At 36.4% G+C, this 27,721-nt stretch overlaps 3 protein-coding genes across 5 annotated transcripts; 2 read left to right on the plus strand and 1 right to left on the minus strand.

The window, feature by feature from the left end:
* The first annotated feature begins 202 nt into the window (after positions 1-202).
* On the plus strand, positions 203-6,598 carry LOC128229792 (syntaxin-12-like). The gene is made up of 10 exons (XM_052941614.1): positions 203-334; positions 2,046-2,147; positions 2,853-2,909; positions 3,148-3,217; positions 3,476-3,560; positions 4,080-4,154; positions 4,382-4,450; positions 4,804-4,935; positions 5,343-5,498; positions 5,740-6,598. Exons 2-10 carry the CDS (start codon positions 2,060-2,062, stop codon positions 5,833-5,835), a joined length of 828 nt encoding a protein of 275 aa, XP_052797574.1. The 5' UTR covers positions 203-334; positions 2,046-2,059; the 3' UTR covers positions 5,836-6,598.
* A 1,218-nt stretch (positions 6,599-7,816) lies between these two features.
* LOC128232025 (uncharacterized) lies at positions 7,817-11,669 on the minus strand. 3 transcript variants are annotated; one of them, XM_052945363.1, is made up of 5 exons: positions 11,571-11,669; positions 9,432-9,790; positions 9,130-9,273; positions 8,524-8,751; positions 7,817-8,244 (listed from the first exon to the last, which is right to left on the minus strand). In XM_052945363.1, exons 2-5 carry the CDS (start codon positions 9,658-9,660, stop codon positions 8,066-8,068), a joined length of 780 nt encoding a protein of 259 aa, XP_052801323.1. In that variant the 5' UTR covers positions 9,661-9,790; positions 11,571-11,669; the 3' UTR covers positions 7,817-8,065. The 3 variants fall into 3 exon arrangements, with proteins under 3 accessions (XP_052801323.1, XP_052801325.1, XP_052801324.1); XM_052945365.1 differs by having other exon boundaries at positions 11,498-11,578; XM_052945364.1 differs by lacking the exon at positions 11,571-11,669 and adding an exon at positions 11,345-11,482.
* Positions 11,670-12,385: 716 nt separating this feature from the next.
* LOC128232024 (glucose-6-phosphate exchanger SLC37A4-like) lies at positions 12,386-27,346 on the plus strand. The gene is made up of 11 exons (XM_052945362.1): positions 12,386-12,593; positions 14,265-14,400; positions 14,623-14,760; positions 15,009-15,106; positions 19,683-19,818; positions 20,785-20,883; positions 21,194-21,349; positions 22,286-22,371; positions 22,658-22,771; positions 23,166-23,304; positions 24,971-27,346. The coding sequence occupies exons 2-11, from the start codon at positions 14,274-14,276 to the stop codon at positions 25,135-25,137; spliced, it is 1,260 nt and encodes a 419-aa protein (XP_052801322.1). The 5' UTR covers positions 12,386-12,593; positions 14,265-14,273; the 3' UTR covers positions 25,138-27,346.
* The last annotated feature ends 375 nt before the right edge of the window (positions 27,347-27,721 follow it).

Genomic DNA, 27,721 nt, shown 5'->3' on the forward strand with positions numbered 1-27,721 from the left:
ACCATTCAATAAGAACATGTGTATTTTTGTTAAGATGCTTGCAAAAGACATCATGAATGTGCGTACATGTACATATGGGATTAACTTAAAGAGATATTCTTTGACCAGTACCACGGACCTAGGTCAGTGCCAGCACTGGTCCGTGCCAGCACTATTGATCCACAAATTGTTGACTGCTCCCTTTTCATTCATTGATATTTCCGTTGGGTTCGTTTATTGACAAACTCATCTGTCATATGATAGTACGTAATTTATCGAAATTAGCTCTTATTAATACCATTCATTCATAAATAAAGTGACAGAAAGTGTTGATCTACTCATCGTGACGTCTTATGTATGTATATTTTACTTTTTTAAATCTCTAGAACAAAACGTTTTGATGCGTTAAATCACAAATGGCACTCAACTCCTTTCACACCATGGGTACGAACAATTTACTTCCTGAATCCTGATTGTCTCCATAATGGATCAAAATATATTAAGCGTTGTATAAGTTTGCATTTGTAACACTTCCTCTGGCGTATGAAAGAGTGGCGGCAGTAAACTGTGCATGGCAAAGCCCCTCTTGTAGTTGTACACTGTCAGCTGTACGTTGCTAGTGAGGGAGTTGGGGCCTTGGTAAGATAATAATTTTATAATGGTACACCTGCAATGAGTCTAAAATCAGGTCCATCTTTTCTTTAATAAGAGGAAAAATAGTTGAGATATTGTCATTGCCTTGGCTTCATTGTTATCTTCTGTGTGCAAAAGCTTTAACAGTTTAATCCTCGCAATAATTTAATATATTTGCATGAAACATTGTATACTGGACTTCCATGCTGTTGTGTCACTGTTGGTTCGCAGCATTTTTGAAATGATGTTTACAATGCCAGGTCAATTACCTACGTTGCATTCTTATTGAAAACAACTTCCATCTGTTATGATTAATATTTTGATAAATTATTGCCCAAACAAATGAAAATACTTGTATTTGCATGAAATATTATGAAAACTCATAAACATGCATGGCCTTCCCCACTGTTTCCACTATTTGCATTTCCATATGACTTACCTTAAAACCATAGATAATGTTATGTACAAGGACAACTTCTTAGGACATTGAACTCCTGCTAAGAAAATTTCTGGGCTAGGCTCTTGCAGTATTTGTTTTTTGCATTACAGAAGCCAAACCCTATGAAAGTAACTCTGATAGGGAGAATCTCTTAATGGCCTATCAAGCCACTAATAAATCCACCATGGAAAAATGCGAAAAGCTTGTCCTAGTCAATGCATTAAACAACATAGAAGTTGGTTGTGACCAGTAGATGACCACCATTTATTTTGGGGTCATTTGGTGTGAAGGTCAAGGTCATAATGATTATGAACTTGAAAATCTTGTCGGAGTGGTTACTTGACAATGCCTGCAATGACGTTCCTAAAACTTGACGTGAAGGTTGAGTGACTTATAGATGACCCGTTTTGATTTGTGGGTCATTAGGTCCCAGGTTAAGGTCTTGTGTGAGTGGTAACTTGATAATGCCTGCACCTACAGATTTTAAACTGGATGTGGAGGTTGGGTGTGACCAGTAAATGACCGCTATTGAGTTTTGGGTCCAAAGGTTAAGGTCAGAATGATCTTGAATGTGAAAAACTTGTCTGAGTGGAAACTTGACAGTGTCTGCATAGACGGTCCCCAAATTTGATGTGGAGGTTGGGCGTGACCAGTAGATGTCCCTATAGATTCTGAGGAAATAGCTGGCATATTTCGGTCCATGCATTTTATTTTTTTTATTGAAATGCATTCTATTTACATTATATATGTGTCGTGGTATATAAAATATAATCTTAACCTTTTTCCAGAGAACTATTAAGGCCGTGAATTGCTCACCTATCAACAAACCACTGTGCTTGTGTGATGTAACTTGTGGTATTCAATTTGAACTATAATGATATCTTACCAGGTAAACCCTGAAGCAAACACTTGTTCTCTATATCTTTGTCATACACAGTGAAAACAAATTGTATTAATTCATGTTTCTTAGATAAGAACTTCCATATACTTGCAGCTGCTATGTAAACCATGTCCAAAGGTGGAGGTTATCAGAGTTATGGGGCAGTTACAGAATACAGAGATGATCCAAACTATCAAGAATATTCTGATGGGCCACGTAAGAAGTGCCACCTTGTGATACATATGCATATATAATTCATTCACCATATTATGTTTCCTGTTGGCATGTTCTCTTAACATATACTCTGCTTCTACTGAATTGCTAAGTAATGTCATGTGTTTATTTGTGGTACATTTATATAATGCAATGATTTTTTTTGGAATTATTTTTACCACCTGTGCTTTGCAAGTTGGGGAAAAAAGGTTGACTATGGGAAAAATACAAAATGAGGCCAACACCTCTAATAAAATGGCAAATATACATGTTTTATGCATACATTATGCTCTGAAAGAGTAAGTCTTGTCAAGATTTTGTCTATATTTCAAGAATTCATTGCTTTTTAATTCATTAACGTAATCTGCATTTATCAAATTTGATTTTTGTTATAAAAAACGGGAAAAAGGGACAGTTTTTTGCAAGGGGGAACAGCCTTTAGAAGGCAGTAAATTGCACCAAAAAATCCATTCTAATGACATCATTTTTTGTATTGTTTCATTCAATTTTCATGTAAAGTCTAAAACAGTAACAAGAATTTCTTTGTTAATATTTTGAAAAAGCCCTCTAGGCCGAAAAGTTAAATTAAAAGTTTACGATAGGATTCATACAGAGGAATAATTACAGTGATATACTGATATAACATAGTTGTTGTTAAATAAAATAAAAATGTACTGCTGTATTTGTATTGTCCTATCCTGTTTTTAGGTTTCGATGAGCTTTTCTCACAGATAACAAGGAATATTTCTAGCATCAACAATGGAGGTAATTAATAAAAACTAAAGCATTTTCTAAAACAATCTAATATGATGATGTAGTTTAAAAATCAAAATGTTTTACAACTAGTTCACTTATGCAGATGTCCGTATAGTAAAACTTCATCAAATATGATTTTTATATTCAAATTATTAAGTTCTACCGGTATTATACAGTATTACCATAGGCAGGATTTCTTATTTCAAATACTTACTGGTGAATTGATTTCACTTTTTTTCTTGAATAGCCAATGTTATTGAGAAAGCAGCAAGAATCATCGGAACAGATCGGGACAACGGCCAGGCAGGAGATAAAATGTAAGCCTTTTGATTCTTATTTTCCATCTATTAAAAGATGACACAAGAACAAGCGATACATGGATTGAGTATTGCTGTAATAATAAACATTCTCATAAAAGTTTTTGCGTGTACTACAGTATTTTGTGAAATAGCTTTTGTTCTTTTTGTGTAAAATACTTGCACTTCATTTTACTGTATTTGGCTTTTACAATCTATAAAATATTTGTTATTTCTACAATTTGTTGGAGAAAACCCCCATTTCTGTTACTGTTTCAGTCACCATGTTTCCCAAGAGACGAACAGAACTGTGTCAAACACAACCAAAATCTTAAAACAGTTGGGCTCAAGAAGACTGGACAGGGTAAGTTCAGTCGTCAATGGTACAAAACATGATTCATCTAATATTGAAAATACAGAAGCCTGTGACATTACTTGTCATTAATTTTATGAGGTTTGCTGTTTTAGACCTTGCTTTTGAAAACCTTATGAATAACATAGTGAATCACTTCATACTGCTAGGGCTTTGATTATAAGGTTGGATGTTGATATACTGTATATACACTTCTTACTCATTTTGAAGGTAGTAAATTCATAAAGTAATAGTTACTGCAACCACTACCCAAGTTATTGGAACAGAAGGGTAGTGGGTGTAGTTATTTTTATGTACCATGTTGTCAAGGACAACGTTAAAAAAGAAGCATGCATATAAGTGAATATTGTTTTAATTTAACCTCATGCAACTTATTGCATGGTTAAGCTCCGCCTTCGTAATTATTGTTCTGATAGTGGAGTTAATGTATAGACAAGAAGAAAGAACTTAACTCTGCAATATGGGATTACATAAAAATATTATAAATATATTGACTACTGTCCACTGCAGACCCAGAGACTACAGCTGGACAAGGTGACCAGTGACTACCAGGAAAGTCTCCAGAGGTTCCAGACCTTACAAAAGGTATGCATTATAGCTTAGGTAGTCTGTATTGCATATCTTTGTCGAATACACAGTTGAAAACAAAAAATTCGAAGATTTAATCAATAGAATTTTAGACATTAAACATGCTAAGACATGGTTCCTGTTACAACTCTCACTCATATCATGGTCATTGTTTACCAAAATGTTTAAAAAGTCAAGCTGTTGTGTCATGACCCCCTTGGAAACAACATGATTATGTACTTCAGAAAGCTGCAGAGAAAGCAAAGACAGTTGGAAGAAAGGAAAAACCAAAGCCTAAAGTCTCCACCTGGCTGGTGAGTAACAAACATTTTGGAGATAATCTATTTTATTGAACATTTTCTGATTGCAGAAAATTTCCAATTGAAGGATTTATAAGATTGATCTGTATGTAAATAAGTTTGTGACAAACTAGTTTCCCTGAAGGCTCTTCCTTGCCTATGATATCTTGAGAAATTAACAAGCATGTAGATTTTTGTAGGTTATGAAAACATTTGGCAATAGATGCATAACTGTAATGATGAGTAACAGTCTCTTTGAAACATTTAACCAAATACAGATCTTTTGAAATTCTTAGCTGCTGGATATGTCTTTGTACTTGTATTTAACAAATTTGATTATGTGAAATAATACTCATGTAATCATATAGGATGACGAGGATGACAAAGCTCAGTTAGTGGTGGATGACACAAGGCGACAGCAGCTGCTGGCACAGGAACAAGTTATCGATGATGATCTCGCCCTTATCGGGGAACGTGAAGACCAAATACGTGCATTAGAGGTGGCAACCCTTCTTAAGAATAATATCAACCGTGAATCAATTTTAGTTTAGAATCCTTTTGAATAATTACTTTGAGTCAAGTGTATATGATAAAAACAAAGTTGTACTGCTTCTAAAATCATGTGGAACTGATATCAATATACAAAAAAAGTATTTTATCATTTGATATTTAATATTTTAGGCAACAGATTTCTCTTTATATTGAGTTGACCAATTCAAAGAGGATTATAGTGTGGTTAGAAAATAATGGGACAAGGTTAGGTAATCTAATCATTTCACTTCAAAACGCAGGATAATGATAAGGCATGGTTTCAGAACATACAGTCCAAGGGCAATGCAAATCATATACACTGATGATACATTTTACAGTGCATTTGTAAACAATATTCTGATATATCTTGGTGCAGGGTGATATCCTCGATGTAAATGAGATATTCCGGGACCTGGGTGCAATGGTTCATGATCAGGGTGAACAGATAGACACAATAGAGGCAAACGTGGAGGCAGCTGCCACGCATGTGGAGGAAGGCGTCGGTCAGCTACACAAGGCATCTGTATACCAGGTAATAATGGCTAAGGTTTGCAAGTTCAAATCTTAACTTGAGAGACTTTTCTTAAGCAAAGGCCCAGGTACATGTATTTATTCATGTCTATTTATTCATTGTATCCTGTCTCATGAGAAAACTGTGGTTACAACTCTAGCTGATAATAAATGTGAATTTTTTGCTTTTAAACTATGTATTGATGTCTTATTTATGATTAACAAAATTCTTACTCATGGAACTCTTTTTTCTTTTTTTTCAGAAAAAGTCAAGAAAGAAATTATGCTGCTTAGTTGTGGTTTTACTTGTAATAGCTGGTGTAATTGCCATTATTTTAATTGTTACATTAAAGAAGTAGCCATATTTACACTGTATACACTACATTAGACTGTTCACAGTAAAAATTTTACTTGCACAAGATTAACAAAATGTCTAACTGAACAATGTTTCATATCATTGGTATCATATATAGAAGAATAATAAATGTATTGTCCCATGTAAGAAAGCGATGTGTAACTATCATACCAACAAATACTAGTGTTCATCTTCATGCCTCCAGCAATGGGATTGCCGAAAAGATGAACATTTAATGATTTAGAAGTTCTCTGACAACCCAAAATCCATTGAGCTGATTACAAAGCCGCCATATTTCAATTAAGTAACAAAATTGAACACAAAATTAGTCATTAATTGGTTATTTATAAGCCCTCGCATTTATACTTTCTTAAATAAAGGCATTCCAAAGGCATTTTGCACTGAACACTAAGAAAGATTGCATTAATTTTGGTCGTCAAAATGATTAATCATTTAGAATACCAATAATAAACACTTGCTATTATTGGTGTTACATAGAGGCATTTTAGAAATGTTGATTTTGAATATTGGATGGTGTAAAGTAATTGAGATTTCTAATTTATGTTTTATCAGATTCCTGTCCAAAAGTAATGGATACTTTGTAATCAGTGTGTTGAAATGTATGTGATGTTTGCATATGTCTAAATTGAATATATATATATATGTGCTATTATGATTTAATGGCCTCTATGTGATATTTTTATTTCCACGCAAAACTGGTACATTACCAATTCTTGTAATTATTTTATATTAAAATCTGTTCCTTTTTCATTCGTTGTTTTCTGTGCACTTTTCACCCATGGTATATCATCTTTTTGAAATCGCAATAATTAATTAAGTTTTATTTTCATATATATTTTAGGTACTTTTAACCAACTTCTTATTAGCAACATTTGGCCTCAAGGCAAAAGTATCCTAAATTTACTCAGTCTTGTAGCCTTTTGAATGGCAGATTCTCATTAAGAGTACTTCTGTTTGCAAATAAACTTAGCAAAACGTCTTCCACAACCAGCTAAATGAAGCATGATCGCAATGCAATTCTGCTCTTGAGAGACAGTCAACTTGCACTTGCTCAGTGCACCTTCATGCCAAGTAACTTTTAATATTTAAAGTCTACGATTTAATTGCCTGATTGCCCAATGGAAATAGAACATTTTCTTATTTGCGGGGGTATGAGCATACCTCTTCAGTAGTAAATCCCTGGTGATGTGTTATTCCTGGTAATGTGTCAACAGTTTTAGCCAAAAAAACACTTGATGGTTGTTTTTAGTTCTTTTTATGATAAGTTGATCGAAAGACTATAGGTGATGCAATTGATGGAAAAGGGTGGGTTTAAGGTAACGGTCATACAAAAGTTAAACTTTTGAAGTTTATGTCCAAATTTGATTAGAATGTATAATATCTTGGACAAGATCAAATACCAGTCATATCGTCACTTTAGAGTTCTCGCACTTTAATAATAGAAATAACCTAAACTTGGTATTGTCTCAATAAATTTAGAAGCTTTTGTCCGATTACCAGCACTTTGAGTCAGAATGTGTATTGGCATAAAGTCTTGGACAAGTAAATCGGTCTTGTCCAATCAAATACTTTTGAAGCCTTAGTCTAAGCATCACCAAATTTGGTCATTTGTGTATATCTCGGACAAGTTCGAAAACCCGCTTCATTGCTGTATTCACTCGAGAGTTGTCGCCATTTAAGTATAAACATTCTTCAAATGGGTCTCCTCCGATCAAATACTTGAGACACCCTAGTCCAGTTATCAGATTTGGTCAGAATGTGTATGGACATAATATCTCGGACAAGTTTGATAATCAGGCAATCGCTTTAGTCACTCGAGAGTTATGATCCTTGAATTGGCAAAAGCTGTAATAACAGTGTCCACACTCTTAATATGGCGTGACGTACAACCACTTATCACCAAAGCTTGTGTCCTAAATTAGAACAGGCGTATTTCGTGACTGTTAAAATGTCAACAAAGGACGTAATTCTGTCCATTTATCGAGAGAACGGCATACTGTGTTTAGTGAAAAATGTTAAGAAATGCATCGCACAACAAAAGGAACAACATTTGATCAATTAGTTTAAAAATCAAGACAGGTTAGAAGGTACATAATTGCGTCATAATATACATAAATGTATACAATATATGTATTAATCAGATTGTTTTGTGTGTTCGGTCAATACGAACGAACTAAACAACATCGGCGAAACACAAGGTAAATTGACGTCTGCTAAAAGTAGCCATCTCCTCTGGGGGCGGGACTGACGGGTGACCGTGGGGAGGGAACGACGTTCACTCGGGGGCGCTTGTACATGTCTTCCAGGGAGCCGTCGTTAAGGGACGTAATGTTCACCTTTCTGCCTTGACGTAACTCCCCCTCACGCAACGCATTAACGTCTATCTCCAAATCTGAAGCAGATTTGTACACTGTGCTGTTACAGCGAAACACTTTCCAGTACACAAACATGCAAGTGTGTGTAAAAACAGAATTTTAAATGTATATACTATATATCTATCTTGCCCCAACGTACAGAAATGCAAATGAAACCTTTATACGTATAATGCCACAAGGCAAAGTTGTAATAGTACGTTTAAGGTCAAGTTTTATCACGTTATGTTATTTGTATAAATGTTTAAGGTACATAACGTGTTTTAGCATTTCCGGTATATATATATATATATATATACCTGCGGCCCAAAGCCCAAAAATAGTTGAAAACTTGTCAAGATTTTTCTTGGAATATCTCTTAGCCGCATATCCAATGAGGACAGAGTTTGCTATGGCGACGAGAGCGCTGCCGGTTGAGAGGAAGAGTGCCCAGTCAGGGTCGCCGTCGGAGGTTTCCGGGGCGTCGGACGGTCGCAAGCCTGCCTTTTTCTTATAGAATATGAGCACCGCCATAATGATCACTGTGCCTGTTTTAAATTTGACGTATAATTGAAATATATTTTCACCATCCCTGGTGAAAGAACTTCTTTGAACTTTTAAACACAAAATACAAAACCAGCCACAATACCGATTCTTAACCGCATACATAGTGTTAGACTGTAACTTTTCTTTGCATATTTGATTGTCGGACTATCTTCTTGCAACATCAGGAGTTCGAGTTATTATAGGCATGGAGTTCAGTGATTTAAGATAAATTCTTAGTACGGAGAAAAATTACTATCATTTTGAATAATAATAATAAAAATGATTTTAGGTGCAATACTAATTGTTTAGGCAACATTTAACTTTTAAACGGCCTTTACCTTAAGCAATACTAGCGGTTTGTTTTAAATAAAACAACTCACCAGCGCCACCGGAGAAAATCACGGCGATCTTTCGTAGGTTGTGTGCAACAGAGCGGCGCCAAAGGAGGACGATCGACGCCACGAGCGACAACAGCAGTAGCGCACCTGCCATCACCAGCAACACTGCCGGGCCTATCAGCCACGCTGCACATGGAAATCAATATACCGTTAACACATTATACTCGCGGCGATTTTGCATAATTATGACAGTCAATGTTGATTAGTTAGGAAACGGTTATGCTATTTAAATCCTTTTTAGGCGTCAGAGTAAACCAAACAACGGAGGAGAAATGCTCTTTTACCCCTGTCTCCATGCATCTTGGATGGAGTTTTAACGCACGTGTTATTTTCACAGTCCACTATCTCCCAGATGCCGTAGTAAAATATGAGTTCCACGTGCGTAACATCCTCCTCGTGCACGACCCACCAGTACGGCGTTGCGGTGCCAACCACGTGCATGAGGAAAGCAGTTACCGCCCCTGGTAGAGCCAGTAGATCCAGGGGCAGAGGACGGTAGCAGGTCCGCAACATCGGGTAAGCTCAGCTGCACGAAACCGTAAGACACCCAGTGTCAACTCCTCCACTGTTATCCGAATATATTTTTCGCTTTTTGTGATTCAGCAGCACCCTAGCGGACTAACTTTCTGGGCACTCAGTTCACCTTTGCGATATAAATGTACAATGTTATTATGATAAAATATATCCTTATCCCTCAGTCTGCGCTATCCTGATGGAAAATTATACTTTGTAACTTATTCTTTTTTAATTAAGACTTCAATGACTGCTTGTGTAAATGTTTTGGTGGTACGCAAGTAGAATTGCTCGAGTGATAAATACATACAAGTGTTCGTCGCCTATCGTTGTCTTCATATATCCATCAGAAGCCTTTGATACTATCAAATTTGGGTATTATTGTGTGTGATTTATTGGGGTTCTTGTAAATTGTATTTAGGGTTAGTGACAATTATCCAAATATGTACCATGGTGCCCAGATAAATCAAGGAGTTATCTTCAAGTTTGAACTGCAAAAGTGTAAAAGCGTATATCATCTTAAGAGAGACTTTCGTTGGACGTATTCTCGCTAAAAAGGTCAGGCTAAGAATTGTAACGCTCAAATGGCATTGATAACGCCAATGGAAATATTTTTGGATAATTCAGAATTTAGTATTGTGAATTGAAATACTAGTATCTATGGAAACCATGTTAATCAGTATCTTTTTATAGATCATATTATTTAATAATTTCTGTTATTTTTTAAGAAAGACATTTTAGCGATAAATTGAATCCTGGTATAGCAATAACAATTGCATTTTAGCTCAGGTTAAAACATTTTATAATTGTGAAGGCTCTACTACTTGAACAGCATCTTCAATCATGATGTTTGTACATGGTGCTGTTTGTTTCAAAACCCTCACGATACAGCGTTGCGGCTGCTAATTTTAAGATGCATTATAACCACATAATGGGATGATACAGTTGACTGCATTACAACTGTAGAAATGTGTTTGATCGCACAGGTCTGCACCATGTAAATTACTGTTATCAATCAAGTTGAATTGTTCGATATCATAAAATGAATGAAACAAACGACAGAACTGTTTAAATATATCCATTCAGATAACAACAAACCACATACACATACAAACACACACGCGCGCACAAACACACGCACACACACACACATTTACACACACACGCACGCAAGCACGCACGAACGCGAGCGCACACGCTTAACTCAGTTTTGTCGTGATATTGATTGTATGTTTAAAGATATGCAAAAAATCAAAACCAAACGAAGTTAAGCAAGCAAATGAATGGAAAAACATACAAAGTGCAGCTTGCATTTAAAATATATAATTTATCTATTAATAACATGACAAAAATTAAAATGAACTGAAATTGTCAAATACAAGCTATGATTACCAAACTACTTATCTATTATTATCACTAGCGGATGCGCCCGGTTCTGAGAGTTGGTGCAAGTCAAATCTAAGCTCCTGATTACAAACAAGTCCTCATTTGTGTATATTGATCCTGTATAGAACTTGTTCATTTGACGGAATTAATTGTTTCAAGTATTATTTTTGTTTTACTTTAAGTTTTGTGTTTAAATATCTATTTGTTAATAAATTTGTTCCCCTGTTGTACACGAAATAGGTAAGATGGATTAAACTTATTATAATAAAAAGAATACAATACAATTACATTTCTTTACCTGTAAATATTTCAATATTGTATTTAAGGTGTATGATATGATTAACACTGGAACAGGCACATTTACTGTCCCATCTGTACATTAGCCGAGTAGTAAGAATGGTGTCCATAGTTATTATCAAATCATCGAATTTAAAAATCAAATGATACAAACTCTTGAGAAAATATCTGTTCAATAGTCCTTCATGTTTAAATATTATTAAGAATCTGTCTTTTTCACAGCTTACATTTTTTTAAACACTGATTTCTGATCCGTCTGAAAAAAATGTAGATTGTACAGAAACTACATGTACAATTACATGGTCACTAAACGCCAGCTCCACCACTTAACGTTGATGCAAAGAAAATGAGCTGGCGACTCTTCCGTTGTGCAGCTATGCCTTGTGTTAATTTCTACACTCGTGAATATGATTTATACTGATTTCATAATTTTATTAAACGGACACATATCGACAATCAGAGAATGTGGAACTGTGCAAGAACAATTGACTGCAGATTGGCTACGTTTTCGTTTCAATATTGTGCGATTTGTGGTGCCAGGAGCTTTTCTCCCGAACCGAACATGTTCACACTTTGAGATCCGTTACTGGGGCATTTCAAGTACACTTCTTTGCTAACACAACCGTAAGAACATTATGGCGCATGTAAATATAACTGTTATGTATAGTACTTACGCCAGAACACATCAAAACTAACTCTTAATGAGGAAAAAATACACAGAAAGTCAAAGTCCCCACTATTCGCCGGACCTGGAGGGCCCGTGGTAACAATTGACTGGTGCATTAAATACTGGCTCCCCTAAACTTTTAGATTCATAGTATTACACTAGGTCTTGGGCAATGCATGACAACGGTGACATGTTATAGTTCCCAAGTGGCAACACTTTCGTAAGTCTGAAAACGAATCAATTATCATTTATACGGACATACTGTAGATATATACAAATTAATATTCACCCTTTCAGCCTATTGGGGTTTCCTGCGACGCGCTGCATTTTCATAGTTCAATGTAACCTTAGAGTACCAGGTATGCGCATATTACTTCCCTTGTTTTAATTTTTACCATTGAATTTATTAGATTTTTATTTAAATTGAACACGTCCACAAACGATATGTAGGTGGATATCTTGTCACTGAAGTAGACTCCTGTTAACGTGTTTGCCTTACTATTCTACAAAAAGTATTGTACGTGTCTGATTACTTTTTGTTCAGCGCTACAGCATTGCTTTCAAAATAACAAACCATTACCAGGTATGTATTTTGGCATTCATTTTCAAACACTGAAGTAAGGAAATGAAGCAGTTAAACTGTGTGATGAAGTAAGGAAATAAAGCAGTTAAACTGTTTGATGTCTTTAATTTGCATGTATCAGCAGAACAAAAATGTGTACCTATGTGTAGCTGTCACATTTACTTGGTATTTGGACTGCATTTTTTGGCCAGTCGAGCGATTGGTCCCTAGAGTGATCTCTTGGACTGAGAATCATAAAAAAATGTGTTTTAGTACTCTATGATACACATAATAAATAAGTAATCAACTTTTGGTCGTTTATTTTTATACATTAAATATTTTGACATTTCATACTGTCACTCAGTGAAATCAAATTGATATTCCACTGAAATGAACAATAAGAGGGGCGTACCTATAGCATTTTGAATTGTTCGAAAGTATACATGAGCGGACGTCATCTATTAATTTGAACGTAAAATGTTATCCGGGGTTGGAGTAGGAGTAGTCCCCTCTGTTAGGGATTATTGTAAGAATACAGTCATAATAGAACTAATTTTTTATTTTTGACCTCAAGATTTAAGAATTTGACATTCTGGGGAACCAAATGGAATTCAAGGTTATTTGCCTTGCCATCTCCTTTTACATACATTTTGCATCCTCTGCATTATGTGTTCATTGACATAGTCTATTTTGTCAAGCTCAGTCTTGTGACTTTTTGGTTAAACATTGGGCCTTAAAGGCATGGTTGCAGCATAGTATGTTGTCATAATTAGAAGGCTTTCACAGGTGTGTGTTACATTGTACTTCGTAGTGGGCTGACTTAATGTAAAACACAACTGTGGTAACACTTTTTGGACATTGTAATGAACATTTTAGGCTACCATAGTTTGTTTATACACGAGGATCTTCTTAATAAAATCATTATGCAAACATGCGATATCTCCCGACAGGGAAAAAAAATCCACGGGAATTTATATACAATTATAAAAGTTTTCCTTGTGTGCAATTTGGACCAACCTATCAATTAAGACTAATTGTTGTTTTTATATGAACACAAATAAAATTATCTAAGTCAATAGCGTGGTGAAAAATATCGAAGAAGAACACAATAGTAAAACATTAACATTCCTGGAAATTATTTGCACAAAAATTTGGAAAACCATAATTTCATGCTTAAGCATCATTGTTTTGAAAACCACATTAGATTTTACAATAATACATGTACAGTTGTAACCCTTAGCTCGATATCACTTGGCTCAATTCCCACGTTGGCTCCAACATCATGTAAAGGACCGATTTAAGGTTACTCTATCTAAGCATTCCTGCTTGGCTCAATATTTGCGAGGCTCAAAGTATTTTGGCCGGTGCCTGGGATTTTGAGCCAATGGGTTTCAAATGTAGCTATTTCAAATGTAGCTGTTTGAAAAAAAGCACTGTAGCATGTTGCCATCATTAAGGCAGTGAATTGTTACCATATATTGGCTTATCAATGTGACACTTACTTAACTTTTACTACTTCAGCTGCATAATACAAATACACATTGGTGCATTATTATAAGTATATTTCCCAAGGAAGATAAACTTGTATTTATATTACTTATAACTTTGTTTTTACATTATTTATATTATCAGTATGCATACTACATTTAATTCAGCTAAAAAACTTTATCCTCTATTTTAACTATATTGCAGTAATTGGAAATGAATGAACGTATTATTTTTGGGAGCCTCTATGTGAGCTATATGCTGAATGTTTACTGCAAAAGATCTGTAACATTTGCTCTTCCCGAAATTGCAAAAACTGAGGGTATTGACAAAGATGAACTTGGTAAGATTGAAAAGACTTGAGTTTTAAATACACATTGTCTTATTTTTCATTATTTGGTTTATGACTTCTTAAACATCAGCACATTTAAGCATTTTTCATTATAACAGAGTAAATTTGGATATTTTAAATCCTATGTTTATACCATCAGCATTTGATTCTCTCTGTCAAGATTCCAGAAATATCTTGTATACATGCATATTATAATGTGATTTTACATTACAGGTATTATTTTAAGCAGTCAGTTGTTAGCTTACACAGTCGGGAAATTTGCATCAGGAATATTGTTGGACTTTGTGCGTCCCCGCATTCTCTTGTCTATCAGCCTGATTGCCGTTGGTGTTACAGTTATACTTTTTGCAAGTAAGTACAATGGTAACATATACTATTTTTCTTTTTTAATAAAATAAGAAATTAATGACATTTTTCAACTTGTTGTTTTGTAATAGATTTGTATGTTCACTATATTCTCCATTCTTAATGATAAAGGCCTATTTGCAATCTTAATTTGTTGTGTTTTAAAAATACTGAAGGTAAAATATTTTTTTTTTATAATGAACACTTAATTTCTTATTTTTATGATATCAAACAACTCAAACATATCTATGCAGGTGTGCCCAGCAATATCTGGCTGTTAACTGTGATATGGATTCTGAATGGTCTAGCCTGCAGTCCAGGGTGGCCTGCATCTGCACTCATCATGAGAAGGGTCTGTTTATTGATAAGTGTCTCAATTGTTGAAGGGAAGATATTTGTATCAAATTTTGAGTTAGGTCAACCCTTGAATAAAGAATGAAGAAGTGGGTTTGGCCATTTCACCCGATAGCGACAGACCCTGTTTTGAAATTCAGAAATGTAATTGAACATTAAATATATATCTGTAAATATTCTTGGCTTAATTTTAAGATTTTTTTTCATGTTATACGCCTGCAATCAAAGATTGAAGGTGGGTATATTGGAGTCACCATACCATTGGTTGGTCTGAGATATCCAACAGTTTTAGAGGCGATATATATATTGGTTGCCGCACAATCAAAGATTGAAGGTCACCATACCATTGGTTGGTCTGAGATATTCAACAGTTTTAGAGGCGATATATTGGTTGCCCCACAATCAAAGATTGAAGGTGGGTATATTGGAGTCACCATACCATTGGTTGGTCTGAGATATTCAACAGTTTTAGAGGCGATATATTGGTTACCCCACAATCAAAGATTGAAGGTGGGTATATTGGAGTCACCATACCATTGGTTGGTCTTTGGGATATCCAACAGTTTTAGTGGCGATATATTGGTTGCCCCACAAACAAAGATTGAAGGTGGGTATATTGGAGTCACCATACCATTGGTTGGTCTTTGGGATATCCAACAGTTTTAGTGGCGATATATTGGTTACCCCACAATCAAAGATTGAAGGTGGGTATATTGGAGTCACCATACCATTGGTTGGTCTTTGAGATATCCAACAGTTTTAGAGGCGATATATATATTGGTTGCCGCACAATCAAAGATTGAAGGTCACCATACCATTGGTTGGTCTGAGATATCCAACAGTTTTAGAGGCGATATATTGGTTGCCCCACAAACAAAGATTGAAGGTGGGTATATTGGAGTCACCATACCATTGGTTGGTCTGAGATATCCAACAGTTTTAGAGGCGATATATATATTGGTTGCCGCACAATCAAAGATTGAAGGTCACCATACCATTGGTTGGTCTGAGATATCCAACAGTTTTAGTGGCGATATATTGGTTGCCCCACAAACAAAGATTGAAGGTGGGTATATTGGAGTCACCATACCATTGGTTGGTCTTTGGGATATCCAACAGTTTTAGTGGCGATATATTGGTTGCCCCACAAACAAAGATTGAAGGTGGGTATATTGGAGTCACCATTCCATTGGTTGGTCTTTGGGATATCCAACAGTTTTAGAGGCGATATATTGGTTGCCCCACAAACAAAGATTGAAGGTGGGTATATTGGAGTCACCATTCCATTGGTTGGTCTTTGGGATATCCAACAGTTTTAGAGGCGATATATTGGTTGCCCCACAATCAAAGATTGAAGGTGGGTATATTGGAGTCACCATACCATTGGTTGGTCTTTGGGAAATCCAACAGTTTTAGATGCAATATATTGGTTGCCCCACAAACAAAGATTGAAGGTGGGTATATTGGAGTCACCATACCATTGGTTGGTCTTTGGGAAATCCAACAGTTTTAGATGCAATATATTGGTTGCCCCACAAACAAAGTTTGAAGGTGGGTATATTGGAGTCACCATACCATTGGTTGGTCTTTGAGATATCCAACAGTTTTAGAGGCGATATATTGGTTGTCCCACAATCAAAGATTGAAGGTGGGTATATTGGAGTCACCATACCATTGGTTGGTCTTTGGGAAATCCAACAGTTTTAGATGTGATATATTGGTTGCCCCACAAACAAAGTTTGAAGGTGGGTATATTGGAGTCACCATACCATTGGTTGGTCTTTGGGATATCCAACAGTTTTAGAGGCGATATATTGGTTGCCCCACAAACAAAGTTTGAAGGTGGGTATATTGGAGTCACCATACCATTGGTTGGTCTTTGGGAAATCCAACAGTTTTAGTGGCGATATATTGGTTGCCCCACAAACAAAGTTTGAAGGTGGGTATATTGGAGTCACCATACCATTGGTTGGTCTTTGGGAAATCCAACAGTTTTAGATGTGATATATTGGTTGCCCCACAAACAAAGTTTGAAGGTGGGTATATTGGAGTCACCATACCATTGGTTGGTCTTTGGGATATCCAACAGTTTTAGAGGCGATATATTGGTTGCCCCACAAACAAAGTTTGAAGGTGGGTATATTGGAGTCACCATACCATTGGTTGGTCTTTGGGAAATCCAACAGTTTTAGTGGCGATATATTGGTTGCCCCACAAACAAAGTTTGAAGGTGGGTATATTGGAGTCACCATACCATTGGTTGGTCTTTGGGATATTCAACAGTTTTAGAGGCGATATATTGGTTACCCCACAATCAAAGATTGAAGGTGGGTATATTGGAGTCACCATACCATTGGTTGGTCTTTGGGATATCCAACAGTTTTAGAGGCGATATATTGGTTGCCCCACAAACAAAGTTTGAAGGTGGGTATATTGGAGTCACCATACCATTGGTTGGTCTTTGGGAAATCCAACAGTTTTAGATGTGATATATTGGTTGCCCCACAAACAAAGTTTGAAGGTGGGTATATTGGAGTCACCATACCATTGGTTGGTCTTTGGGATATCCAACAGTTTTAGTGGCGATATATTGGTTGCCCCACAAACAAAGATTGAAGGTGGGTATATTGGAGTCACCATACCATTGGTTGGTCTTTGGGAAATCCAACAGTTTTAGATGCAATATATTGGTTGCCCCACAAACAAAGATTGAAGGTGGGTATATTGGAGTCACCATACCATTGGTTGGTCTTTGGGAAATCCAACAGTTTTAGATGCAATATATTGGTTGCCCCACAAACAAAGATTGAAGGTGGGTATATTGGAGTCACCATTCCATTGGTTGGTCTTTGGGATATCCAACAGTTTTAGAGGCGATATATTGGTTGCCCCACAATCAAAGATTGAAGGTGGGTATATTGGAGTCACCATACCATTGGTTGGTCTTTGGGAAATCCAACAGTTTTAGATGCGATATATTGGTTGTCCCACAATCAAAGATTGAAGGTGGGTATATTGGAGTCACCATACCATTGGTTGGTCTTTGGGAAATCCAACAGTTTTAGAGGTGATATATTGGTTGCCCCATAATCAAAGATTGAAGGTGGGTATATTGGAGTCACCATTCCATTGGTTGGTCTTTGAGATATCCAACAGTTTTAGAGGCGATATATTGGTTGCCCCATAATCAAAGATTGAAGGTGGGTATATTGGAGTCACCATACCATTGGTTGGTCTTTGGGATATTCAACAGTTTTAGATGTGATATATTGGTTGCCCCATAATCAAAGATTGAAGGTCACCAGGGTATATTGGAGTCACCATACCATTGGTTGGTCTTTGAGATATCCAACAGTTTTAGATGTGATACATATATTGGTTGCCCCACAATCAAAGATTGAAGGTGGGTATATTGGAGTCACCATACCATTGGTTGGTCTTTGGGATATCCAACAGTTTTAGAGGCGATATATTGGTTGCCCTACAATCAAAGATTGAAGGTGGGTATATTGGAGTCACCATAGGGTTGGTTAGTTGGTCAGTAAGTCAGTTCGCAAAAGTTTGTGGAGCAAACTTCTCCCACAGTTTTAAAGGTATTAGTTTACTACTTAGTAGTTTGTGGAGCAAACTTCTCCCACAGTTTTAAAGGTATTAGTTTACTACTTAGTAGTTTGTGGAGCAAACTTCTCCCACAGTTTTAAAGGTATTAGTTTACTACTTAGTAGTTTGTGGAGCAAACTTCTCCCACAGTTTTAGAGGTATTAGTCCACTACTTAGTACACATCACTACCATGATGGGTAATTGTGCCTAGCATATTCTTCCTGACCTACTGCCATTTTGTCTCAAGGTTATGTGCCCTTTAATAAGATACACTTAATGCTATATTGGAGTTTGTGGAGTGAACTTTTTCCCCAGATTAAGTGGTATCAATCTGATACTTGGTACACATTATAACCACCATGATTAGGTACACATTATAACCACCATGATTAATTGGTAGTAATGCCTTAATTTCTTATGGTTAAACCTTGTCAAGTTTTTTTTTAGGGTTGTGTACCCTCGAACATGGAGGAAACTTTGTTCCAACTTTCTGACCGTATGCTGCAAGAGTAATAACCAAGGGAAACAACAACTGATAAATTTTATGTCAACATGAATATCCGATGTTTCCCCTTAATAGAATAAGCTACAATACTTAGAATAAATTGTATTATATTTGAGCTAAAGACACAGTTCTATGAATTTACCCTAGAAACCCGCTAATTTCAGCAGGGGGTTATCAGAGAAGCAAATCACTTGTACTATTGTGCCCTGCCAAATGACTACCGTACATCCTATTGGCTATTGCAGTACTGAGTGTTATCAATACCATAAAACTGTGATAGCACTTTCTGCACAGATTTTGGGGATTTCCTGCATGTATAGTATCTATTTGTATATATTTATAAAGAATGAATAATATCGGGTTTCAAGACAGCGTGAGAGGGTAGACATCATTACTTTTTCTAAATTTCTGGAAGGTAAGATTTATAATATGAATATAAACCATTGTGACCCAGTATCATTTCATCAGTGGTTTCGAGAGGACCAGTTTGGGACGGCCTGGAGTATGCTGTCCACTTCAATGAACCTTGCAGGCTTTGTTGGCCCTCTCATTACGGCGTTTATTTCAACATACAGCGGCTGGCGAAGTAGTCTCACTCTACCTGGTCAGTTATGACTTTATGAATATGTTGTTATAGAGATTTTAAAAAAATATTCTGATAGCTAACATGCAGACTCTCGTAGGTTGTAATTGATTTACATATATTTATCAAAAGCTGTACATTTACAATGAAGGATTTTCCAAGGCACAATATTTAGAATTAAATTATAGGGAGGTGCCAAGAAAGTTATTGTTATAGTAACTATTCCAACTACTGCGAAGTGTCAGTTGTATAGTTTCAATCATGAAGTTAGTGGGTGTTGTAACTGTTTCATAATATAATGTCAATGACAGTAGCATGTGTAGTTAATATTGATGCATGAAGAGTCAGCATGATGAGGTGGCGTGTTACCCTCAAGACCCAGGTCTGTAACTCAAAGGTCAAGGTTAAAGGTCAAAAGTTATTAATAAAATGATCCTTGTCCAGACTGTATCTTGACCATGCATTATAGGATTTTCAAATCGCTTTCCATGAAGGTTCATTATGATGAGGTGGTGTGTTGCACACAAGACCCTGGTCTATCATTCAAAGGTCAATGTTAGAGGTCAAAGGTTGAAATGACCTTGTCCGGGCTGTATCTTGACCCTGCACTCTAGGAAATAAAAACAAAATATTTTTTTGATTATCTTGAGCATCTAATTCAATGAAGGCATTAAGTGCACATGCTGATCTCCATAAGGACAGAAGGGTGCTACCAAAAAAGGACAGGGTGCAGCAACCTTCCATAACTCTATAGGTAAAACTCTTAAGGTCTGTAACTCAAGGTTAAAGGTCAAATGTTAAGATGATCTTTGTCCAGGCTGTATCTTGACTATGCATTATAGGATTTTCGAAAAACTTGCCATTAAGGTTCAACATGATGGGGGGGTGTCGCTCACAAGACCTAGGTCTGCACTTCAAAGATCAAGGTCATTCTTAGAGGTCAAAAGGTTAAAATGATCCTATGCTGATTCTTGCTCATTCTTACAGGGTTCATCATCATGGGATATGGATGTTTGGTGTTGATCATTCTTAAGGATGCTCCAGTTTCTTCTGATGCGAGTGGTGATAAAAAGAAAAGTTCAGGAGGTACATCTGTGTTTACAGTGCTTGTTAAACTGATGTGCTCTGTGTTACTTCCAACTGAAATACTCACTAAAAAAACAAGGGGCCTTTTTAAAGTAGTTTATAGTTGGAAAGCAGTTGCAATTATAAATGAATGATGTCGCATCCTAATAATATATATGATGTTTATTTAATTTCAACTAAAGCATGGATTATAATGAGGAAACGTAACTTAACTAGTACTTTATCAAAGGTTCCTTGTAATATTATTTGCATAATTATTATTTAATCTGAGTTTTACTATATTTTCAATTGTTGTTTCTGTGACTACTAGATTTTCCAACTGTGATATCGAGATGGGATTTATTCAAGTTGCCGGGTTACCTGGGCGTGTGTACCACCTACTTCATCATCAGCCTGCTGCAGTTTGGTACAATACAGTGGCAGCCTGTACACCTGGTCAATGAACTTGGTCATAACATCATTGTTGGTGAGTTGCAGCCCTTCTGATTATCAGTGTCAGTACATTCATATTAAAAAAGTAAGATGATTTTAAGATCTTTTGACTTATGATTTCTCTTGATTTTTGTTTTTTCTTTCTTTTCTACATGGTATTTAATTTGTTAAAAAGAAGCGAAAACTTTAATTAGTTTTAATGAAGGCTGCACACAATTACAATTATTGGTAATGCACAGGTCATCATTTTTATTCTATTCTTTTTATTATTATTTATTTCTAAATTTTTAGGAGTATGCAATAAAGCAATGAATGTAAAATCTCTTATTTTTCATACCCAAATTCTATACATTATTTACCCTTAGACAGTTTAACATATTTAAAGTCATTTAAAGTTGAAGTCTGACTTCAGTTTCAGTAAGTGTTAGTGTTGTGTGAAAGCTTAACTGCTAAATTTGATAAGAATGGTGATAGTTAATGTTCCCTAGCATGTCTATAAACTTTTCTGAGAAGCTATAATTTAATATGTTAAATCCTCCTTTGTAGCTTGTTTGTGTTTCTATGCGAGTATCTTTGAAAGCAGATTGTGAAAAGTATCTCAACTACACACATGAAACTTCATAGCAATGTTGGTCAATGTGGCAAATTGTGCAACTGTGATTTCTGTGACATTTCACTTTGTCTAACAAGAGGTAATGGCCCTTCATTAGAAAGAAAACCCTGAAAAAGTCACATGTATAAGTATTGCACCTTCACACTTCAAACTTCATAGGAATATTGGTCAACATGGCAAATGATGCATCTGCGGTTTCTGTGATATTTCACTTTCTAAGAGAATTATGGCCTTTTGTGTCATCTAAAACAAGACAATTAACCATTCCATTATTCAGGCAGTGTTGGGGCACATTCATCACTTTTATAACAGCTCTAGTTTAAGATTTATTATAAAAAATGTTTTAATGCATTTCAGGTAACAGTTATATTAGCAGTCTGGAGGTTGGTGGCATTTGTGGGTCAATACTAGCTGGCTATTATTCTGACTCACTTTTAACAAAGGTGTGAGGTAGCTAGTATTTCATTTCGGAATTGCAGAGTATGACTGATTTTACAATAAAGTAAATACATTGTAAATGTTGAGAGTGATGTTAGTTTTGAAACGTTTTTTTTTTAGAAAACATCATGAAATTTTCAAAGCAATTAACTATGATGCTGTAATTTTTTTAATTCACTTAATTATGTTCTCGTTCATTTGAAAGAACAAAATCTATTAGGTACCTGGTATGTTAAGTTTTTAAAGGTTTTATTTATTTGTTATTAATATTTCTTGTCTTTCTTTCCCCAGTGGTCAGAAGTGCCAAACCAAGTCGTTCGCCAACATGTGATAGCCTGGTTTTCCAGCGGCCTCGCCATCTTCCTCTGCCTTATCACTTACTGTATTACACAATACTCATCAATGGTAAGAACTGTACAGTATACAGGAATGTCTATTTTTCAAAGAGAGAAGTCAGGTTATTGCGATACCTTGGTATCATCAGCGTTTGTTATGCAAAACCTTTAACTTCTGCGTCAATGAAAAATAAATCAGGATACTTAACACATGTAAAGCAGGCCCTTAACTCTGGCTTGAATAATTGTTTAATTATCCCCCTTGTTTGACTGAGAGAGAAAACACAACAGACAAGCTTGGAAGATCGTGCAAAATCTTTCATTGCATCTTTAAGGATTTTTTTTAATATTGTGTCTGTAAAGTTTTATATATAATGATGAAGTCAAGTGCATTTGCTGTGTTGCTATGAAACATATTTGTTGCAAATTACTAATTAAGTGATTTGACTGATAATTTGTTGCAGGTCTGGATTACCCTGATTGGTTTTGGTATGGGGATAACCCTGTATGGGCCCATCTCTATCCTTGGGCTCACTGCCATGGAATGTGCCCCCACCCACATGGCTGGGACCGCCCATGCTGTGTCCTGTCTCTTTGCCAACTGTGAGTAGTAGAAGCATATTCATTTCGGTTTGGTATTTGCGGGTGAAAGTACAGTTCATGTTCACATAGCAGTAAACCCTGTAATTATCTGGATGTTATAATCTGGGTGAAAGTCTGCTCCATCTTTGCCTTGTATGTTATAATCAGCGTGAGAGTCTGCTCCATCTTTGCCTTGTATGTTATAATCAGAGTGAGAGTCTGCTCCATCTTTTGCTCCATCTTTGCCTTGTATGTTATAATCTGGGTGAAAGTCTGCTCCTTCTTTGCCTTGTATGTTATAATAAGGATGAAAGTCTGCTCCTTCTTTGCCTTGTATGTTATAATCTGGGTGAGAGTCTGCTCCATCCTTGCCTTGTATGTTATTATTAGGGTGAAAGTCTGCTCCATCCTTGCCTTGTATGTTATAATCAGGGTGAAAGTCTGCTCAGTCTTTGCCTTGTATGTTATAATCTGGGTGAAAGTCTGCTCCATCTTTGCCTTGTATGTTATAATCTGGGTGAAAGTCTGCTCCATCTTTGCCTTGTATGTTATAATCTGGGTGAAAGTCTGCTCCATCTTTGCCTTGTATGTTATAATCAGGGTGAAAGTCTGCTCCATCTTTGCCTTGTATGTTATAATCAGAGTGAGAGTCTGCTCCATCTTTTGCTCCATCTTTGCCTTGTATGTTATAATCAGGGTGAAAGTCTGCTCCTTCTTTGCCTTGTATGTTATAATAAGGATGAAAGTCTGCTCCTTCTTTGCCTTGTATGTTATAATCTGGGTGAGAGTCTGCTCCATCCTTGCCTTGTATGTTATTATTAGGGTGAAAGTCTGCTCCATCCTTGCCTTGTATGTCATAATCAGGGTGAAAGTCTGCTCAGTCTTTGCCTTGTATGTTATAATCTGGGTGAAAGTCTGCTCCGTCTTAGCCTTGTATGTTATAATCTGGGTGAAAGTCTGCTCCATCTGGGCCTTGTATGTTATAATCTGGGTGAGAGTCTGCTCCATCCTTGCCTTGTATGTTATAATCTGGGTGAAAGTCTGCTCAGTCTTTGCCTTGTATGTTATAATCTGGGTGAAAGTCTGGTCAGTCTTTGCCTTGTATGTTATAATCTGGGTGAAAGTCTGCTCCGTCTTAGCCTTGTATGTTATAATCTGGGTGAAAGTCTGCTCCATCCTTGCCTTGTATGTTATAATCTGGGTGAAAGTCTGCTCCATCTGTGCCTTGTATGTTATAATCTGGGTGAGAGTCTGTTCCATCCTTGCCTTGTATGTTATAATCTGGGTGAAAGTCTGCTCAGTCTTTGCCTTGTATGTTATAATCTGGGTGAAAGTCTGCTCAGTCTTTGCCTTGTATGTTATAATCTGGGTGAAAGTCTGCTCCATCTGTGCCTTGTATGTTATAATCTGGGTGAAAGTCTGCTCCTTCTTTGCCTTGTATGTTATAATCTGGGTGAAAGTCTGCTCCATCCTTGCCTTGGATTTTATTTGATTTTAATTGAATCATTGTCAATAGTACACATGTAGATAAAGATAAAAGTAAATAGAACTGAATTTAAAATAGTGTTCAAACTGTAATACCATTTAGTAATACATCATCAACACTATAGATTAAAATATCAATGCAACTTTTGCATATACATGATTGATTATACTCTAATCACACGTCTCTCTGTTTGCCTCACAGTTGGTCAGACGATGGCCGGTTTCCCCCTTAGCTATGCAGTCACATGGCTTGGCTGGCAGAGCACTTCCTTTCTACAAATGATCATTGTCATTCTGATGGTTGTTTACCTCTTCTTCTGTACAACAATGAACAAAAAGCAAGCTTCTAAACAACAGAAGAGGGATTAGAAGGACAATTCTCTAACTCAGTATTAACATGACATACAATGTAATCAAAACAACGAAAGAATAAGACAATGTTTCGTAGTTTGATCGTAGATTGATAGTTTCTTACCTGCACATACTTCATTAATTTTGCCCTTTGTGTTCTTATTGATGCAATCTAGATGTGCATGTATTCCATGTTGTTTTAACTCAGTACAGCCAGTTAGTAGCTCGAAGAAGGTACCGTATATGAACAATGTAGTGACATTTTGGAGACAATAGGAGATTCACATAAAAATGAAAGAAAACATCTCTTCAATTGTTGAGTATGCGATTTCTCTGACCATGTTCAAGTACTCTGACACTTATATTTAGCAATTTTTATTCATGATCATGGGCAGATGTTTCCTTTTAATTTTGCCCCCGAAGGTGGGCATATAAAAATCGCTCCGTCCGTCCATCCGTCTGTGTGTCCGGCTCAATAACTCGTGTCTGGGCTGTAACTTTCTCTAGAACAGATTTTAAAATAACTTGCCACATGTGTTTGACATACCAAGACGACATGTCGCGTGTAAGACCCGAGGTGTTTATTCACAACGGAATGCTGCATAAAAGAACATAAGAGTATAGGTTGTCATGTCCGGGCTGTAACTTTCTCTTGTTTGGACATATTTTAAAATAACTTGCCACATGTGTTCGACATACCAAGACGACGTGTCGCGTGCAAGACCCGTGTCCCTAACTCTAAGGTCAAGGTCACACTTAGTGTTATTCACAATGGAATGTTGCATATATAAGGACATAGAGTATAGGTTGTCGTGTCTGTGCTGTTACTTTCTCTTGTTTGGACATATATCAAAATAACTTGCCACATGTGTTCGACATACCAAGACGACGTGTCGCGTGCAAGACCCGTGTTCCTACCACTAAGGTCAAGGTCACACTTAGTGTTATTCACAATGGAATGTTGCATATATAAGGACATAGAGTATAGGTTGTCGTGTCTGTGCTGTTACTTTCTCTTGTTTGGACAGATTTTAAAATGACTTGCCACATGTGTTCAACATACCAAGACGACGTGTCGCGTGCAAGACCTGTTTCCCATTCTCTAAGGTCAAGGTCACACTTAGGTGTTTATTCACAATGGAATGCTGCATATAAGGACATAGAGTATAGGTTGTCGTGTCCGGGCTGTAACTTTCCCTTGTATGGACAGATTTTTACATGACTTGCCACATGTGTTCGACATACCAAGACGACGTGTCGCGTGCAAGACCAGTGTCCCTCCCTCTAAGGTCAAGGTCACACTTAGGTGTTTATTCACAATGGTATGCTGCATATAAGGAAATAGGGTATAGGTTGTCTTGTCCGGGCTGTAACTTTCTCTTGTATGGACATATTTCAAAATAACTTGCCACATGTGTTCGACATACCAAGACGACGTGACGCGTGCAAGACCCGGGTCCCTACCTCTAAGGTCAAGGTCACACTTTGGTGTTTATTCACAATGGAAAGCTGCATATAAGGATCTAGAGTATAGGTTGTCATGTCCGGGCTGTAACTTTCTCTTGTATGGAAAGATTTTAAAATAACTTGCCACATGTGTTTGACATACCAAAACGACGTGTCGCGTGCAAGACCCTCTAAGTTCATGGTCCCACTTTCTCTTGTATGGACAGATTTTAAAACATCACTGACAGGTAATTAGTGTTTTTATAATTATTCCACTTGTTCATAAGTGTGCTTTATACTTTTATGAAATGCTGCATATATGCTCATAGATGTCATAACCGGGCTGTAATTTTGTCATGTATATGACAGATTTACAACAAAACTTGGCTCATGTGTTTGGCATATAAAGATTGTGTGTCGTATGCAAGATCCACATGCATACATCAACGGTCAGTGTTTGATCTTTAACTTTTCATGTATTGACCTTGTTCATAGGTCAGTGTCACATTCGGGGGCATTCGTCACTTACTGTGACAGCTCTTGTTTACATTACAAATGTCGGCTTATGTAAAATTACCATGTGCATGTGTATTTTGTTTTTAGTGTTATGTGTTTAAGCTTAGCTTACAATTTAGATACGTAATATAATGTATTGTTCTAATGCATGGCAATGTTTTTTATATTGTTGTTGTTTTGCTTCTACGTTTTTTTACACATTGTTCTGGTACAGTCAGCTGATTTTTGTTATTATTCATTATAATTTACTGTCTATTAAAGTATGGAGAGAATTTTGTAAATTGTTATTATATATATTAAGGTTTTCCTGTTACATGTGGTAATTCAAGTCACACACACTCAGTTTTGTTCAGTTAATGTATACATTTTAACGAATGAAGAAGCAGATTACTGGTTGCATGAAATCGTCTTATTTACCGTCTGCCTGATAACACAAAATATCAACAAAAAATATAACTTTGTTCTACCTAAACACTTAAACATTCGAAATTTTGACAACTTTCGCTGCGATGTTGACCAATTCCGTGAACTGTGTTTATAGTCTTTGATAACACCTGAGGCTGTAGCATATCTGTGCCTAAGCGGTTCAGCGGTAAAGACCTCGTCTAGTCTTGAGGTCACGGGATCGAATCCTGGTGAC

This window comes from Mya arenaria, chromosome 4 (genome assembly GCF_026914265.1).
Source record: "Mya arenaria isolate MELC-2E11 chromosome 4, ASM2691426v1".
NCBI classification, from domain to species: Eukaryota; Metazoa; Mollusca; class Bivalvia; order Myida; family Myidae; genus Mya; species Mya arenaria.